Here is a 17,301-nt window from a genome sequence, read left to right as displayed (position 1 = left end):
TCCCGGAACCAATTAAGTTTGTAAGACAAGGTATCACTGTATATTATATACCAGTGATTTTCAACCTTTTTTGAGCGGTGGCACATTTTTTACATTTACGAAACCCTGGGGCACATGGAGTGGGTGGGTGGGTGGGCTAAAAAAAGTTTGGACAAAAAAATTCTTTCTCTCTCTTCCTTCCCCCCTTCGCTCTATTTCTTTCTCCCTCCCTCTTTCTCTCCCTTCCTTCCTCTCTTTTTTGCTCTCTTTCTCTCTCTCTCCCTACGTCCCTCTATGTCTTTCTCTCTCTCTCCTTCCCTCCCTCTCTCTTGCTTTATTTCTCCCTCTCTTTCTCTCTCTCTCTTGCTTTCTTTCTCTTGTTCTCTTTCTCTCTTGCTTGCTTTCTCTCTCTCTTGCTTTCTCTCTCTCTCTTGCTTTCTCTTTCTCTTGTTCTCTTTCTCTCTCTCTCACTCTTTCTCCCTCTTGCTTTCTTTCTCTCTCGCTCGCTCTTTCTCTCCCTTGCTTTCTTTCTCTCTCTCTCTTGCTTTCTTTCTCTCTTGCTTTCTCTCTCTCTTGCTTTCTTTTTCTCTTGCTTTTTCTCTCTCTTGCTTTCTTTCTCTCTGAGCTTCGCGGCACACCTGACCATGTCTCACGGCACACTAGTGTGCCACGGCACACTGGTTGAAAAACACTGTTATATACAGTCCCCTAAACCAAATCTATCAAGCATGCTGATTTTGCAAGGAAAAGGCACGAGTGGAAGCCGCCTGCCTCCCTGAGAGAGTAGATTTCTCCATGCGGGGAAAAGGCCCGACATTGTGCAATGGGAACAAAATTGTTTGGGAGGTGTTTTTTTTTTTTTTTTTTTAAAAACAAACCTGTGAACCCCTCCCTAAAGAGGTAGCGGGAGTGGCTGGCTAGCTCTTCCCACAGCCCTTCTGGTGTGGGTTTAAACCAGGCCTCAAATTTGCTGCCAACCGAGTTCTCCCACGCTGCTGAGCACAGGGAAAAAAAACAAGCTGGAATGTAGTCTGATCTCCCAGGAACGCAACTTTTTTCGACACACAAGCACACCTCCTTCCACCAACCACCCAGGTGGAGGCTTTCTGAAGTGTGTGCGTGTATAAAGGAGGGGATAAGAAAAATATTAACGTTTTATAGCCCAGGATCAAATTCCCACCCAGAGTACCGATAATATCTCTGCGACTGCCGTCTGCCGCATGAATCCCAGCGACCGATTAGGTCCCACAGAGTTGGCCCTTCACCGGGTCCTGTCGACGAAACAATGTCGTCTAGCGGGACCCAGGGGAAGAGCCTTCTCTGTGGCGGCCCCGGCCCTCTGGAATCAACTCCCCCCCCCCCGGAGATTAGGACTGCCCCCACCCTCCTTGCCTTTCGCAAACTCCTTAAAACTCACTTTTGTCGTCAGGCATGGGGAAATTTATGAGATGTATGACTGTTTTTATATTAATGGGTTTTAAACTGTTTTAATTTTGGATTTGTTTTTGTTATTGTGAGCTACCCCGAGTCTTCGGAGGGGGCGGCATACAAATCTAATTAATAATAATAATAATAATAATAATAATAATAATAATAATTCTTGATTTACAAGAAGTTCGTTTAAAGTGACCAAAGTGACAACAGCTTGGCAACGCATGTTATGTGGGGAGCCAGATTTGCTGAGCCGCCGTGGGACTCATTTCCACCACGGCGGTGATTCGCTTAACGACCATGGCAAGAAAAGGGGGGTCGTAGAGCGAGTCAAAATGCCCTTGAGAAAGGCCTTGCTTAGCGGTATAAATCTTGGGCTCAAACTGTCACTGCAAGGCGAGGGCTACTTGAAGTTAAACATCTGTAGCCTTTTGCTACAGATGTTGGCCGTCCAGTTCAGCCTTCAAGTGACCCCAAAAATCTTTTTGATGTTTTATATACACTGCTCAAAAAAATTAATGAAATATTCTCATTGAATACTTTATTCTGTACAAAGTTGAAGATGCACAACAGCAGGAGAAATTGATTGTCAATCAGTGTTGCTTCCTAAGGGGACAGTTTGATTTACTTGGAGTTATATTCTGTTGTTTAAGTGTTCCCTTTATTTTTTTTTGAGCAGTCTAGATATATAGATATATGCACATACATATATACATACATACATACATACATACATACATACATACATACATACATATATTGCTCAGAAAAATAAAGGGAACAGTCAAATAACCCATCCTAGATCTGAATAAATGAAATATTCTCATGGAATATTTGTTCTGTACAAAGTTGAATGTGCACAGCAGCCTGTGAAATTGACTGTCAATCAGTGTTGCTTCCTAAGTGGACAGTTGGATTTCACAGAAGTTTGATTTACTTGGAGTTATATTCTGTTGTTTAAGTGTTCCCTTTATTTTTTTTTTGAGCAGTGTAGATATATAGATATATGCACATACATATATACATATACATATACATATATATATATATATATATATATACACACACACACTGCTCAGAAAAATAAAGGGAAAAGTCAAATAACCCATCCTAGATCTGAATAAATGAAATATTCTCATGGAATATTTGTTCTGTACAAAGTTGAAGATGCCCAACAGCAGGTGAAATTGATTGTCAATCAGTGTTGCTTCCTAAGTGGACAGTTGGATTTCACAGAAGTTTGATTTAACTTGGAGTTATATTCTGTTGTTTAAATGACCCCTTTATTATTTTTTTTGAGCAGTGTATAATAGGAGTCCTTCTCTCTCTCTCTTCTCTCTTGTTTCAAAAATTTTGCTGAGAAAGAATTGTGGAAAAACAAAAACATTTTGTTTTTCTCCACTTTTGCTAACTTTTAAGCATTTTTTCTTTTTTCTTTTTTGGTCCTGCAAGTAAACCTGGGTTTGTTCAGAGACAAGAAACCTGGATTGTTATTATCTTTTTCAATTACATAAGCCAGGATGGGGTGGGGAAGCTGGTTAAATGCAACCTCTGCAGCCAGCTTCAGGAACTTATCCTGGTTTGTTAGAAGGAATGCAATCACTGGCTTCAAAAAGGTGTCCAGGAAATACTTTTAGAAACATAGAAGCATAGAAGACTGACCGCAGAAAAAGACCTCATGGTCCATCTAATCTGCCCTTATACTATTTCCTGTATTTTTTAATCTTACGATGGATCTATGTTTATCCCAGGCATGTTTAAATTCAGTTCCTGTGGATTTACCAACCACGTCTGCTGGGAGTTTGTTCCAAGCATCTACTACTCTTTCAGTGAAATAATATTTTCTCGTGTTTGCTTTTGATCTTTCCCCCAACTGACTTCAGATTGTGTCCCCTTTTCTTCACAAAAAGGAGGACACTGAACGGAAATAATTGCTAGAAAAACAAGATGGGGGGGGGGGAATGGGTATCAGAGGAAGGAGAAATAAATAATAAGAATGAAAAAAGAAGAAGAGAAGAATGGAAGAAGAAAAAAAGAAGAATAAAAGAACTAACTAACTAGAACTACTAACCAGCCAACTGGTTAGTAACAAGAAACAGGTGACCACCAAAGAAATAATAGCCAGAAAAACAAGATGGGGGGAAGAAAACAGGTATCTAAAAGGAAGGAGAAATAAGAAGACTGAAGGAAAGGATGAAAGAATAAAAGAAGAATAAAGGAACCAGCCAACTGGTTAGGAAGAAGAAACAGAAGACCACTACAGAAATAATAGCCAGAAAAACAAGATGGGGGGAAGAAAACAGGTATCTAAAGGAAGGAGAAATAAGAAGAATGAATGAAAGAATGAAAGAAGAAAAGAAGGAGAAAAGAACCAGCCAATTGGTTAATTAAAAAAAACCCTGGAGACAAACACAGAAATAATAGCTAGAAAAACAAGATGGTGAGAAGAAAACAGGTATCTAAAGGAAGGAGAAATAAGAAGAATGAATGAAAGAATGAAAGAAGAAAAGAAGGAGAAAAGAACCAGCCAATTGGTTAATTAAAAAAAACACCTGGAGACAAACACAGAAATAATAGCCAGAAATACAAGATGGGGGGAAGAAAACAGGTATCTAAAGGAAGGAGAAATAAGAAGAATGAATGAAAGAATGAAAGAAGAAAAGAAGGAGAAAAGAACCAGCCAATTGGTTAATTAAAAAAAACACCTGGAGACAAACACAGAAATAATAGCCAGAAATACAAGATGGGGGGAAGAAAACAGGTATCTAAAGGAAGGAGAAATAAGAAGAATGAATGAAAGAATGAAAGAAGAAAAGAAGGAGAAAAGAACCAGCCAATTGGTTAATTAAAATAAACACCTGGAGACAAACACAGAAATAATAGCTAGAAAAACAAGATGGGAAGAAGAAAACAGGTATCTAAAGGAAGGAGAAATAAGAAGAATGAATGAAAGAATGAAAGAAGAAGGAGAAAAGAACCAGCCAATTGGTTAATTAAAAAAAACACCTGGAGACCACCACAGAAATAATAGCTAGAAAAACAAGATGGTGAGAAGAAAACAGGTATCTAAAGGAAGGAGAAATAAGAAGAATGAATGAAAGAATGAAAGAAGAAAAGAAGGAGAAAAGAACCAGCCAATTGGTTAATTAAAAAAAAACACCTGGAGACAAACACAGAAATAATAGCTAGAAAAACAAGATGGGAAGAAGAAAACAGGTATCTAAAGGAAGGAGAAATAAGAAGAATGAATGAAAGAATGAAAGAAGAAAAGAAGGAGAAAAGAACCAGCCAATTGGTTAATTAAAAAAAAAACCTGGAGACAAACACAGAAATAATAGCTAGAAAAACAAGATGGGGGGAAGAAAACAGGTTATCTAAAGGAGAAATAAGAAGGCTGAATGAAAGAATGAAAGAAGAAAAGAAGGAGAAAAGAACCAGCCAATTGGTTAATTAAAAAAAACACCTGGAGACCACCACAGAAATAATAGCTAGAAAAACAAGATGGTGAGAAGAAAACAGGTATCTAAAGGAAGGAGAAATAAGAAGAATGAATGAAAGAAGAAAAGAAGGAGAAAAGAACCAGCCAATTGGTTAATTAAAAAAAAAAACCCTGGAGACCACCACAGAAATAATAGCCAGAAAAACAAGATGGGGAGAAGAAAACAGGTATCTAAAGGAAGGAGAAATAAGAAGAATGAATGAAAGAATGAAAGAAGAAAAGAAGAATAAAAGAAAGTAAAAAGACAACCACCTAGCCTCAATTATTGGGGGGGAGAAAAATGCACATTTTGCAAAGAGAAGTGTGTGTGTGTGTGTGTGTGTGTGTGTATCAAACAGCAACCTGCTTAACCTTCCCCCTCCCCAAAATTATAAAAGATGAATCTCAGCCCCCACTCCCCAAAAAAATATCCAGGCCTGTCTCAGCTCAAAATGCCAGAGGTGGGGGTGGTTTTGGCCCCCCTTCCCCAGGGCAAAGCAAGGGAGGGGGGAATAGGCTGGCCCCCTCCCCTTAGGAGAGACCAAAGGGAAAAGGCCAACTTCCAAACGGAGGGAAGAGAAAGGAGGGGAGGGGGCTTGGAAAGCCGCGGGCACCTGAGCGGCCCGGGAACAAAGAAGATGCTGAGCGCGGCAACATGGAAGCCGGGCACAGCCGAAGCCCCCCCCCCGCCCCTCGCCCCCCATCTCCCCGCGACCCCCGCCCCCGCCTTTAACTCCTTCCTTCCCTCCCGCAAAAGTTTTCAGAAAGTTTGAAAAGGAGGGAGGCGGGTGGGGGGTCTTGGAAAGAAATTTGGGGGTTGGAAGGATTGAGTTGGGAGGGGTCCCCCCTTTTTTGGTAGGGTGGGTGGCGGGGAGATAAAGGGTTCCCCCCCCCAGGGTTTTCTTCCTGCCCTCGGACAAAAGGCGCCCGGGGATTTTGGAAAGGAGGGAGGGGCGTTTTGGGGATATTGGGGTGAGGTGGGAGCGTTGTGAGGGAGAGGCCCCTCTGGGGTGGAAGAGCTTGTAAAGGGCTGAGGGGGCAAAGGGGGGGGGTTTCACAGAGAGAGAGAGAGGAAGGGAAGGAAGGAAGGTTGGAGGGGGAAAGGAGGAAAGCAAGAGGGGAGGAAGAAGAAAAAGATAGGGAGATGGAAAAGAAGGAAGGATTGGAAGGGGAGGAGGGAAGGAAAGAAGGGAAGGAGGGAGGGAAAGAAGGAAGGATTACAGGGGGAGAAGGAGAGAGGGAAAGAAGGGGGGATGGTTAGAAGTGGAGAAGGAAGGAAGGGAGGGAAGGGAGGAAAGGAAGGAGGGAGGGAGGGAAAGAAGGAAGGAAGTATTAGAGGGGGAGAAGAAGGGAGGGAAAGAAGGGGGGAAGGTTAGAGGGGGAGATGGAAGGAAGGAAGGGAAGGATGGGTTAGAGGGGGAAGGAAGGCAAGAGGGAAGGAAGAAAAAAAAAGGAACGGGTGCTGGAAAAGAAGGAAGCAAGGATTAGAGGGAGGAAGGAGGGAAGGAAGAATTGGGGAGAAGAAAGGAAGGAAGGAAAGGTAGGAAAGAAGGAAAAAGAGGACTTGGGGGGAAGAGGAAAGGAAGGAAGGTTTTGGGGAGAGGGGGGGTGCTGGCCATTCCCGAGCCCTGGCAGTGGCGGATGGGCGAAGGAACCCTTTCCCCTACCTGGGGTTGCTGGCGTTCCAGTAGACGCTGTGGCGGAGGCCCCGCACCGGCTGCCGGCCCAGGAGGGCGCCCCCAAAGAGGCAGAGCCCCCAAGGCACCAGCAGCGCCTCAATGGGGCGCATCGCTCCGACGGGAGGGGAAAAAAGGGGGGCGCAGCGTTGGCGGCGGCCGGAGGAGTCGCGGCGGGAGGGGGGAGGGAAGAAGCTCGGCCCCGCCTTCCCCCCCCCCCCAAAAAAAACTTCTCCGCCAATCAGGAGCCGCGCTGGAGCCCCGAAAGAAAAACAAAACTTTCAGCCAAACTTCGCAGCGAGGAGAAAGGCGGGCGGGGGGGGGGAGGTTAACTCTTTGCCTCCATTCATTCGGCTGGCTAAAAGGGAGGGAGGGGAGGGCCGGGAGGAGGGAGGGGAGGGGCGTTTTTGGGAGGGGGGCACCAACATTCCCTCCTGCTTCTGCTCTCCCTTCAATCCATCAGAATGGAGCGGGACCTTTGGAGGTCTTCTAGTCTAACCCCCAGCTCAAAAAGACAGGATAATAGAGTTGGAAAGGGACCTTGGAGGTCATCTAGTCCAACCCATTGCTGAGAATAAATAATAATAGAACTGGAAGGGACCTTCAAGGTCTTCTAGCAACCCCCAGCTCAAAAGGACACAATAACAGAGTTGGAAAGGGACCTTGGAGGTCATCTACTCCAACCCCCTGCTCAGAATAGAGAATAATAGAGTTGGAAGGGACCTTAGAGGTCATCTAATCCAACTCCCCTTGATCGAAAAGACGGAATAACAGAGTTGGAAAAGGACCTTGGAGGTCATCTACTCCAACCCCCTGCTCAGAATAGAGAATAATAGAGTTGGAAGGGACCTTAGAGGTCATCTAATCCAACTCCCCTTGATCGAAAAGACGGAACAGAGTTGGAAAGGGACCTTGGAGGTCATCTACTCCAACCCCCTGCTCAGAATAGAGAATAATAGAGTTGGAAGGGACCTTAGAGGTCATCTAATCCAACTCCCCTTGATCGAAAAGACGGAATAACAGAGTTGGAAAGGGACCTTGCAGGTCATCTACTCCAACCCCCTGCTCAGAATAGAGAATAATAGAGTTGGAAGGGACCTTAGAGGTCATCTAATCCAACTCCCCTTGATCAAAAAGACGGAATAACAGAGTTGGAAAGGGACCTTGGAGGTCATCTAGTCCAACCCCCTTCTCAGAATAGAGACTAATAGAATTGGAAGGGACCTTCAAGATCTTCTAGTCCAACCCCCAACTCAAGGATATCAAGTGTATCATAGGTGGTTATTGAAATGGGTGTCCAGGTGCCACCTCTCTGTTGGTTTAGGCAGGCAGGGTTCCCTTGGGTCCCATTTGTTGGGGGGTCAGGGGAAAGGGAGGGTCTTGCTTTCTCTTTCTGCTCAAGATCCCCATGGACAATTGGGGGGGGGCACTGTGGGACACAGAATGCTGGACTCGATGGGCTTTGGCCCGATTCAGCAGGGCTCTTCTTAGGCTCTTATGTTCTCAACCCCGTTTGCCCAAAAGATGGACTTACTGAGCCTAGAGTAGCCCTTAACAACAAGGCAGGCGGCAAAGAAATTTAGCAGGAAAATAAATGTTTGTTTCTAGAGTTTCTAATCTATGTAGAGAAGTGTCACCTGCTGTGTAGGTGAGTAGCAGGGGTGTCACCTGCCACCTGCAAAGCCCGGAGTTGTCTAGCTGGATCGGCCAGAACCTCCAACTCCAAAGGCAGTCTATCTGAAGGAAACCGAATCTCCATACTGATGGGTCAACATCTGGCGATATTATCAGGAGGCCTGTTGTTGTTTACAAAAGTTTGAAAAAAGAAACTGGGGAAAAAGGTGGTCAAAGCAAGATGCCTGTTAAAATGAATGAGAAAAATAACCTCATGTTTTCGGGGAGGGGCGGCATACAAATCTAATAAATTATTATTATTATTATTATTAGATTTAGATTAGATTTATTGGATTTATATGCCGCCCCTCTCCGCAGACTCGGGGCGGCTCACAACAATGGTAAACAAAACATAGTAACAAATCTAATATTTTGCAATCTAAATTACTGTTTTAGATTAAAAAATCCCAAAAAAGAAACCCCAATAGTATATAAAAAACAAGCACACAATCAAATCATACACAAAAACTACATAGGCAAGGGGGAGATGTTTCAATTCCCCCATGCCTGACGGCAGAGGTGGGTTTTAAGGAGTTTCTGAAAGGCAAGGAGGGTGGGGGCAATCCTAATCTCTGGGGAAAGCTGGTTCCAGAGGGTCGGAGCCACCACAGAGAAGGCTCTTCCCCTGGGTCCCGCCAGACGACATTGTTTAGTCGACGGGACCCAGAGAAGGCCAACTCTGTGGGACCTAACCAGTAGTATTATTATTATTATTATTATTATTATTATTATTATTATTATTATGTCAATACAACACAGCAAATGAGATCACTATGCTGGATTTCGTATTTCATTATTATTATTATTATTATTATTATTATTATTATTATTATTATTATTTTGGCACGCTTGTTGAGTGAATCTGGCTGGTTTTGCCAGCTGGGAAGGTTGTAGTGGGTGGACTTCGAAATGCAACCATTTTTAAATACAAACTGGTCGCCCGGTCAGTGCCCGAATTCCGATCCTGTGATTGCGGAGAACTCTCCGATGGTCGTAAAGGCGAAGAACGGCCACGAATTGCTTTTTTAAAAAACAGCGCCATTGTTAACTTTCATCGCTAAATGAATGGCTTGCAAGTCATTGTATTGGCAGTTCTGTGTTAGCAAAAACTTCCGAAGAGAAGGATTGAGGGGTCATGATTTCTGACCAAATGGGTGGACAGTGCGGTCAAGTGGTAGGGAAAGCGAGTCGAATGCTTGGCTGCATAGCTAGAGGTATAACAAGCAGGAAGAGGGAGATTGTGATCCGGCTGTGTAGAGCGGTGGTGAGACCCCATTTGGAATAATACTACTGTGTCCAGTTCTGGAGACCTCACCTACAAAAAGATATTGATGAAATTGAACGGGTCCAAAGACAGGGGACAAAAATGGTGGAAGGTCTTAAGCATAAAACGTATCCGGAAAGACTTAATGAACTCAATCTGTATAGTCTGGAGGACAGAAGGAAAAGGGGGGACACGATCGAAACACGTAAATATGTGAAAAGGTTCAATAAGGTTCAGGAGGGAAGTGTTTTTAATAGGAAAGTGAACCCAAGAACAAGGGGCCACAATCTGAAGTTAGTTGGGGGAAAGATCAGAAGCAACATGAGAAAATATTACTTGACTGAAAGAGGAGTAGATGCTTGGAACAAACGTCCAGCAGGTGTGGTTGATAAATCCACAGTAACTGAATGTAAACATGCCTGGGATAAACATAGATCCATCCTAAGATAAAATACAGGGAATAGTATAAGGGCAGACTAGATGGACCAGGAGGTCTTTTTTTGCCTTCAATCTTCATTGTTTCTATGAATGAGGGAGGAAGGATGGAGGGAAAGAAAGAGAAGGAAGGAAGGAAGGACGGAAGGAAGGAAGGAAGGAAGGAAGATTCCACAGTAACTGAATTTAAACCTGCCTGGGATAAACACAGATCCACCCTAAGATAAAATACAGGGAATAGTATAAGGGCAGACTAGATGGACCAGGAGGTCTTTTTCTGCCGTCAATCTTCTTTGTTTCTAAGTCACAATGACACTGAAAGGTCAATTTTAACGCCTAATTGGCATCTGTAGCTTCTCGGCGGGTCACACGATCAAAAATCAGATACTGAGTCGGATTTACGACATTTGCAATGTCCCAAAGTCAGGTGATTTCCCACTTGGGCGACTAGATGGACCAGGAGGTCTTTTTCAGCTGTCAATCTTCTACGTTTCTATGTTTTTATCTGGAATTTCTCATTAGACCTTCCCATTTTCGGGCTGACGATGCCTCCGTTACCCTGCAAAGAGAGTCAGTTCATTTAGTGATCGTTTCAAAGTTACGACGACACTGAAAAAATGACTCGGTCAGGACCGTTTTCCACACTTATGACTGCTGCAGTATCCTGGGGTTATGCTATCCCCCTTTTGGGACCACCGGAGCAGCCAAGACTCTCTTAATGACCGTCTGACTGAGTTAACTGCAGCAATTCGCTTAACGACTGCGGCAAGCCAGGTTGTAAAAAATTTCAGCCCTTCAGCATTTTCTTTCCCTTAAACTTTGGGTGACGGCAGCTCCGTTTTCCGTCCATTGAATAAATCAAAACAAATTACCGTAAATTAAAGGCAACTTTGGGGAGAGGAGAAAGTGGACTGAGGCGCCATCTAGTGGACAAATGACACAAAATCCCAGGAGCAGGAATGGGCGGGGAGAGACAATACAGTGGTACCTCTACCTACGAACGCCTCTTCTTACAAACTTTTCTAGATAAGAACCGGGTGTTCAAGATTTTTTTGCCTCTTCTCAAAAACCCTTTTCCACTTACAAACCCGAGCCTCCGAAACTGTAACCGGAAAAGGCAGGGAGAAGCCTCCGTGGGGCCTCTCTAGGAATCTCTTGGGAGGAAACAGAGCCAGAAAAGGCGGGGAGAAGCCTCTGTGGGGCCTCTCTAGGAATCTCCCAGGAGGAAACAGGGTCAGAAAAGATGGGGAGAAGCCTCCGTGGGGCCTGTCTAGGAATCTCCTGGGAGGAAACAGGGCCAGAAAAGGCAGGGAGAAGCCTCCGTGGGGCCTCTCTAGGAATCTCCCAGGGGGAAACAGGGCTGGAAAAGGCGAGGAGAAGCCTCCGTGGGGCCTCTCTAGGAATCTCCCAGGAGGAAACAGGGTTGGAAAAGACGGGGAGAAGCCTCCGTGGGGCCTCTCTAGGAATCTCCCAGGAGGAAACAGGGCCAGAAAAGGCAGGGAGAAGCCTTCGTGGGACCTCTCTAGGAATCTCCTGGGAGGAAACAGGGCCAGAAAAGGCAGGGAGAAGCCTTCATGGGGCCTCTCTAGGAATCTCCCAGAAGGAAACAGGGTTGAAAAAGGCGGGGAGAAGCCTCCGTGGGGCCTCTCTAGGAATCTCCTGGGAGGAAACAGGGCCTCCACCCTCCCTCTGGTTTCCCCAATCGCATACCTTATTTGCTTTTACATTGATTCCTATGGGAAAAATGGCTTCTTCTTGCAAACTTTTCTACTTAAGAACCTGGTCAGGGAACGAATTAAGTTCATAAGTAGAGGTACCGCTGTAGAGGCACTACACTTACGAACACAACAGGGCCCCAAATGTCTGTTGCTAAGCAAGACATTTGCCCTAAGTCAGGTTTGAGCCCACGTTCACGACTTTTTCTCGCCGCGTTTATTGACGTGAATGGCTTCCAGTTGAGCCGCCCCAAGTCTTCGGAGAGGGGCGGCATACAAATAGAAATAATAATAATAATAATAATAATAATAATAATAATAATAATAATAATTATTATTATTATTATTATTATTATTATTATTATTATTATTAAATGAGACTCACTGCAAACTGGCCTTGTACAAGTCAGTTGCCAAGAGTTTCAATTTGGATGGTCGCTAAGCATGGAAAACGGCCATAAATCACTTTTTTTCCAGAGCCGTGGTCACTAAACGGACGGGTTATAAGTTGAGCCATTCTTTCTTTGCTCCAAAAACCAGAGAATTTGCCCCTGAAATCAAATTCTGTCTGTTTTTTATTAAGAAAACAAAAAAAAGGAAGATGGCGTCCCAGCCCGTCGAGTAGATCTATTCCAGTGACGATGAAATCTACTTCCGTTGGGAGAATTATAGCTTTCCCTTTGCACACACGAAGGTGTGTTGTCCCCATTGCACATGCCCACAACTGCATCTCCGCGGAGAGTTCGCCTTGCTAGTGCAAATTTTTCCCAGAATTCCCCCAGAACGAGAGTTTTGGAAAGCAGGAGACGATCAAAACGGCGTCCGTTTCACCAGGTTTCGGACATCCAGCTTCTGGTCTCTAAATGGACCCGATGTCCATCCCGGACGATCCCCCCTCCCATAATCGCTGCCCCGAACTTTGCGACGGATGGAGCGGGGCGCTCTTGCGAAATCTACAGCCAAAGCGAGCGACGGGGAGAAGATGGCGGTCGTTTCCGCAAGAAGCGCCTTGTGCAAATGACGATTAAGCGCTCTCGGTGCGAGCGAGCCAAGTTATATTTCGTGAGTGTGTCCGCTGGAAGCGCCCGCCAACGTGGGAGGGGGCGGAGGAGCCGGCCTGGAAGAAAAAACGAGAAAGAGAAGGAGTGACTCCATTTCCGTCGCTAAGCGAGACATTTACGAAGTGAATTTTTGCTCCGTTGTACGACCTTCCTTTGCCGCGGCGATTAAGCGAATCCCTGCGACGGGGGAGTTACCGGTAACTCGCTCGTCCGTTAAGCGAATCTGAAGGTCGCCAAAGCGGGAAATCACCTGAACTTGGGACATTGCAAATGTCGTAAATCCGAGTCAGTGTCTGATTTTTGATCGTGTGACCTACCGAGAAGCTACAAACGCCAATTAAGTGTGAAAACCGGTCACTTTTCAGTGTCATTGTGACTTAGAAACATAGAAATCTGACGGCAGAGAAAGACCTCCTGGTCCATCTAGTCTGCCCTTATACTATTTCCTGTATTTTATCTTAGGATGGATCTATGTTTATCCCAGGCATGTTTCAATTCAGTTACTGTGGATTTACCAACCATGTCTGCTGGGACTTTGTTCCAAGGATCTACTACTCTTTCAGTGAAATAATATTTTCTCATGTTGCTTTTGATCTTTCCCCCAACTAACTTCAGATTGTGTCCCCTTGTTCTTGTGTTCACTTTCCTATTAAAAACACTTCCCTCCTGAACCTTATTTAACCCTTTAACATATTTAAATGCTTCTATCATTTAAACTGAGACATCCTCCCCAGGCTTTTATATTTTAAGTTTGGTATGTATGTGTTGCATGGTCTTAATTGTTGGGGTTTTATATATCTTTTTCTTTTAATATTAGATTTGTTTCACTGTTATATTGTCTTTTATTATTGTTGTTAGCCGCCCCGAGTCTTCGGAGAGGGGCGGCATACAAATCTAATAAATTATTATTAATTAAAATTATTATTATCATGTCCCCCCTTTCCCTTCCGTCCTCCAGACTATACAAATGGAGTTCATGGAGTTTTTCCTGATCAGTTTTATGTTTGAGACCTTCCACCGTTTTTGTAGCCCATCTTTGGACCCGTTCAATTTGATCAATCTCTTTGTGTAGGTGAGGTCTCCAGAACTGGACACAGTATTATTCCAAATGGGGGTCTCACCAGCGCTCTACACAGCGGGATCACAATCTCCCTCTTCCTGCTTGTGATAACTGTAGCTATGCAGCCAAGCATTCGACTCGCTTTCCCTACTTCAGTGACTTCGGTCACTAAACGGATTGACATCACATGACTGCATTTTGGGAAGCCGACCCACGCTTACGACGGTTTGGAGTATCCTGCGGTTTTGCAGGAAAGAAATATTGACTTGCAAGTTGCAATATTTATTTTTTCAGGGGGGGAAAAAGAGCAAAAACCACCCCAAAATACCTTTTCCCCCCACCTTTAGACTCACCTGGATGGCAACATCTGGACCTGGGGGTCACAGCTGGGCGTGGCATGGGGCGGATCCAGAGGCAGCGGCTTCTGGGGAGGGGGAGGCTTGGTGGGGCCCGGCGACTAGAATTTAAAAAAAACAGCCAACGTTGCAGAAGTCATTGAATCAAAACAGGGCCCAGCATTCAAATAATCCCTCCAGGGGCAAATGAGTCTGGGGGGGCAGAGACGTTTCTCAATCTTCGTGATTCGAAGGAGGGTGGACTTCAACTCCCAGAATTCCCCAACCGTGTTTTTTTTGCTTTGTGAGCTGGAGGCCACTTTAGAAGGGTGGGGATAAGTTAGGAGAGCTGGTACATTGAATTCTGGGAGTTGAAGTCCACCTGTCTTAAATAATAATTTATTAGATTTGTATGCCGCCCCTCTCCGTGGACTCGGAGCAGAAACACACTTACTGGGGAATTCTGGGAGATGAAGTCCATCTATCTTAAACTATGTTTCTGCGGAATTCTGGGAGTTGAAGTCCATCTATCTTAAACTATGTTGCTGAGGAATTCTGGGAATTGAAGTCCATCTATCTTAAACTATGTTGCTGAGGAATTCTAGGAATTGAAGTCCATCAATCTTAAGAATTGAAGTCCATCAATCTTAAACTATGTTTCTGCGGAATTCTGGGAGTTGAAGTCCATCTATCTTAAGCCATGTTGGCTGGGGAATTCTGGGAATTGAAGTCCATCTATCTTAAACTATGTTGCTGAAGAATTCTGGGAATTGAAGTCCATCTATCTTAAACCATGTTGGTGAGGAATTCTGGGAATTGAAGTCCATCTATCTTAAACTATATTGCTGAGGAATTCTGGGAATTGAAGTCCATCTATCTTAAACCATGTTGGTGAGGAATTCTGGGAATTGAAGTCCATCTATCTTAAACCATGTTGGTGAGGAATTCTGGGAATTGAAGTCCATCTATCTTAAACTATGTTGCTGAGGAATTCTTGGAGTTGAGGTCCATCTATCTTAAACTATGTTGCTGGGGAATTCTGGGAATTGAAATCCATCTATCTTAAACTATGTTGCTGAGGAATTCTGGGAATTGAAGTCCATCAATCTTAAGAATTGAAGTCTATCAATCTTAAGCCCTGTTGGCTGAGGAATTCTGGGAATTGAAGTCCATCTATCTTAAACAATGTTTCTGAGGAATTCTGGGAATTGAAGTCCATCTATCTTAAACAATGTTTCTGAGGAATTCTGGGAGATGAAGTCCATCTATCTTAAACAATGTTGCTGAGGAATTCTGGGAGTTGAAGTCCATCAATCTTAAGCCCTGTTGGCTGAGGAATTCTGGGAATTGAAGTCCATCTATCTTAAACAATGTTGCTGAGGAATTCTGGGAATTGAAGTCCATCTATCTTAAACAATGTTGCTGAGGAATTCTGGGAATTGAAGTCCATCTATCTTAAACAATGTTGCTGAGGAATTCTGGGAATTGAAGTCCATCTATCTTAAACAATGTTGCTGAGGAATTCTGGGAGTTGAAGTCCATCAATCTTAAGAATTGAAGTCCATCAATCTTAAGCCCTGTTGGCTGAGGAATTCTGGGAATTGAAGTCCATCTATCTTAAACTATGTTGCTGAGGAATTCTAGGAATTGAAGTCCATCAATTTTAAGAATTGAAGTCCATCTATCTTAAACTATGTTTCTGAGGAATTCTGGGAGTTGAAGTCCACCCATCTTAAAGTTACCAAGATTGAGAAATCCTGGATGTCCACCCCACCTTTCAATTTGCAAATGGAGTCCATTCGCCCCCCCCCCCCAGCTCAGTTCATCTCTATGGTCGCAAGGCCGAAACCATTACCTGAATTTTGGGAATAGGGTCAGGAGGCAACGGGCGGATAGGAGGCCCTGGTCGGTCCCCAGAGGAATCCTGGGCAGAAAAAGTTTCAGATAGCAAAGAAACGACATGCAAGGTTGAAGGGGGATTAATTTTCCTCAGAAAGGAAATAAAGAAACGGTCAATTTATTAAGAAGAATTATTATTATTATTTCATGCGTTATCCATGCAAGGTGCATGCCGCAGCCTCAAGGGCCCACCCCAATTCCCTCTCCTTTTTCTCCCGGCTCGGTTACCTGTGGATCCTTCGGGATCGGGTCAGGCGGCAACGGCTTGGAGGGGGGCTCAGGCCGCGCGGCACCCAGCTCAATGGCCTGCTGCAGCGAGAGACAGAAAAGAGGAGAGGCCCGGAGAGACGGGGAAGAAAAGAAAGAGAAAGAGTGGACAATGGAGGCCTAAATGTGGACGGGCGGACATGCTGGAGGTTAAGTCAGGACGAGGCCATGCGTGGTTGGGGGCCGCCATGCGCCATGCACCGACGGGCAAGAGAAGATAAAGACAGACAGAGAGACACAGGAGCCAAATTTTTACGGGGAAGCTCCGGGGCCTTGACCAGCGTCGCCCCGTTTCCTCTGCTTGCTCTCGCAGATCGTTTGTGGCGAGCCGAAGAAAGGACACGACTCTGCTCGTCCTCCAAAACGGGGTGCGGGAAAGACTTCGTGTTGTGGGCCAGGAAAGGGTTCCGGATGCTACCGGGATGCCCTCTGGGATCGTCGTGGGCGTGCGTCGGCGCAAGAGTTCACTTGTGCACGTGCTCAGCAAGCAAAATCTTGCGCCAAGATGCTCTCGCGCGGGAGGTTTCACTGATCTTCCGGGCAGGCAAAAAAACCCAGCGAAAATTGGCAAAATTTCACGCGCGAGTCTTCTCGTGTGAGATTTGACTCGCTGCACATCTCCGCGCCCTTGACGCTTCTGCGTATGTGCAAGTGAAATATCGCATGAGGATGCTCTCCTCCGCGAAGATGCTCTCGCGTGCGAGATTTCGCTGATTTTCAGCGGTTTCTTTCCGCACGCGGAAACGATTTCTGGCAAACTATTTCTGTGTGAGGTTTTCTAACATCCGGGTCTCGTTTCAGGAGCCCCGCGATTCCTCGATATGAAATCTGTGAGCCCCGAAACTAGAACGGTGTGAAAGAAAGTTTTATCTTCTCTTTCATTTTTTATTTATTATAATGGCTATTCTTATTTTGCAAATAGAACATAGAACATAGAAGACTGACGGCAGAAAAAGACCTCCTGGTCCATCTAGTCTGCCCTTATACTATTTCCTGTATTTTATCTTACAATGGATAGATGTTTATC

General features: G+C 44.7%; 2 protein-coding genes across 8 annotated transcripts in view; both read right to left on the bottom strand.

The window, feature by feature from the left end:
* EFNA4 (ephrin A4) overlaps positions 1-6,774 on the bottom strand; it is a 31,960-nt gene extending 25,186 nt beyond the window's left edge. Inside the window, exon 1 of one of the 2 annotated variants that reach the window (XM_070766433.1) lies at positions 6,556-6,774. In XM_070766433.1, coding sequence (XP_070622534.1) covers positions 6,556-6,677 — 122 coding nt within the window. In that variant the 5' untranslated portion in view covers positions 6,678-6,774. The remainder of the gene's footprint in view (positions 1-6,555) is intronic. The other variant, XM_070766434.1, reaches the window with a different exon arrangement.
* Positions 6,775-12,209: 5,435 nt separating this feature from the next.
* The window catches only part of ADAM15 (ADAM metallopeptidase domain 15), a 31,597-nt gene continuing 26,505 nt past the window's right edge, over positions 12,210-17,301 (bottom strand). For 2 of the 6 annotated variants that reach the window (XM_070766555.1, XM_070766557.1), the window contains 4 exons: positions 16,236-16,316; positions 15,964-16,032; positions 14,127-14,230; positions 12,210-12,769 (listed from right to left, as the gene is read on the bottom strand). In XM_070766555.1, the coding sequence (XP_070622656.1) occupies positions 12,706-12,769; positions 14,127-14,230; positions 15,964-16,032; positions 16,236-16,316 (318 nt within the window). In that variant the 3' untranslated portion in view covers positions 12,210-12,705. The remainder of the gene's footprint in view (positions 12,770-14,126; positions 14,231-15,963; positions 16,033-16,235; positions 16,317-17,301) is intronic. The other 4 variants (XM_070766556.1, XM_070766558.1, XM_070766559.1 and 1 more) reach the window with 2 other exon arrangements.

Source organism: Erythrolamprus reginae, chromosome 13 (genome assembly GCF_031021105.1).
Source record: "Erythrolamprus reginae isolate rEryReg1 chromosome 13, rEryReg1.hap1, whole genome shotgun sequence".
NCBI lineage: Eukaryota > Metazoa > Chordata > Lepidosauria > Squamata > Dipsadidae > Erythrolamprus > Erythrolamprus reginae.
Note: the sequence above shows the minus strand (reverse complement) of the source record. Positions and strands in the feature narration are given on the sequence as shown.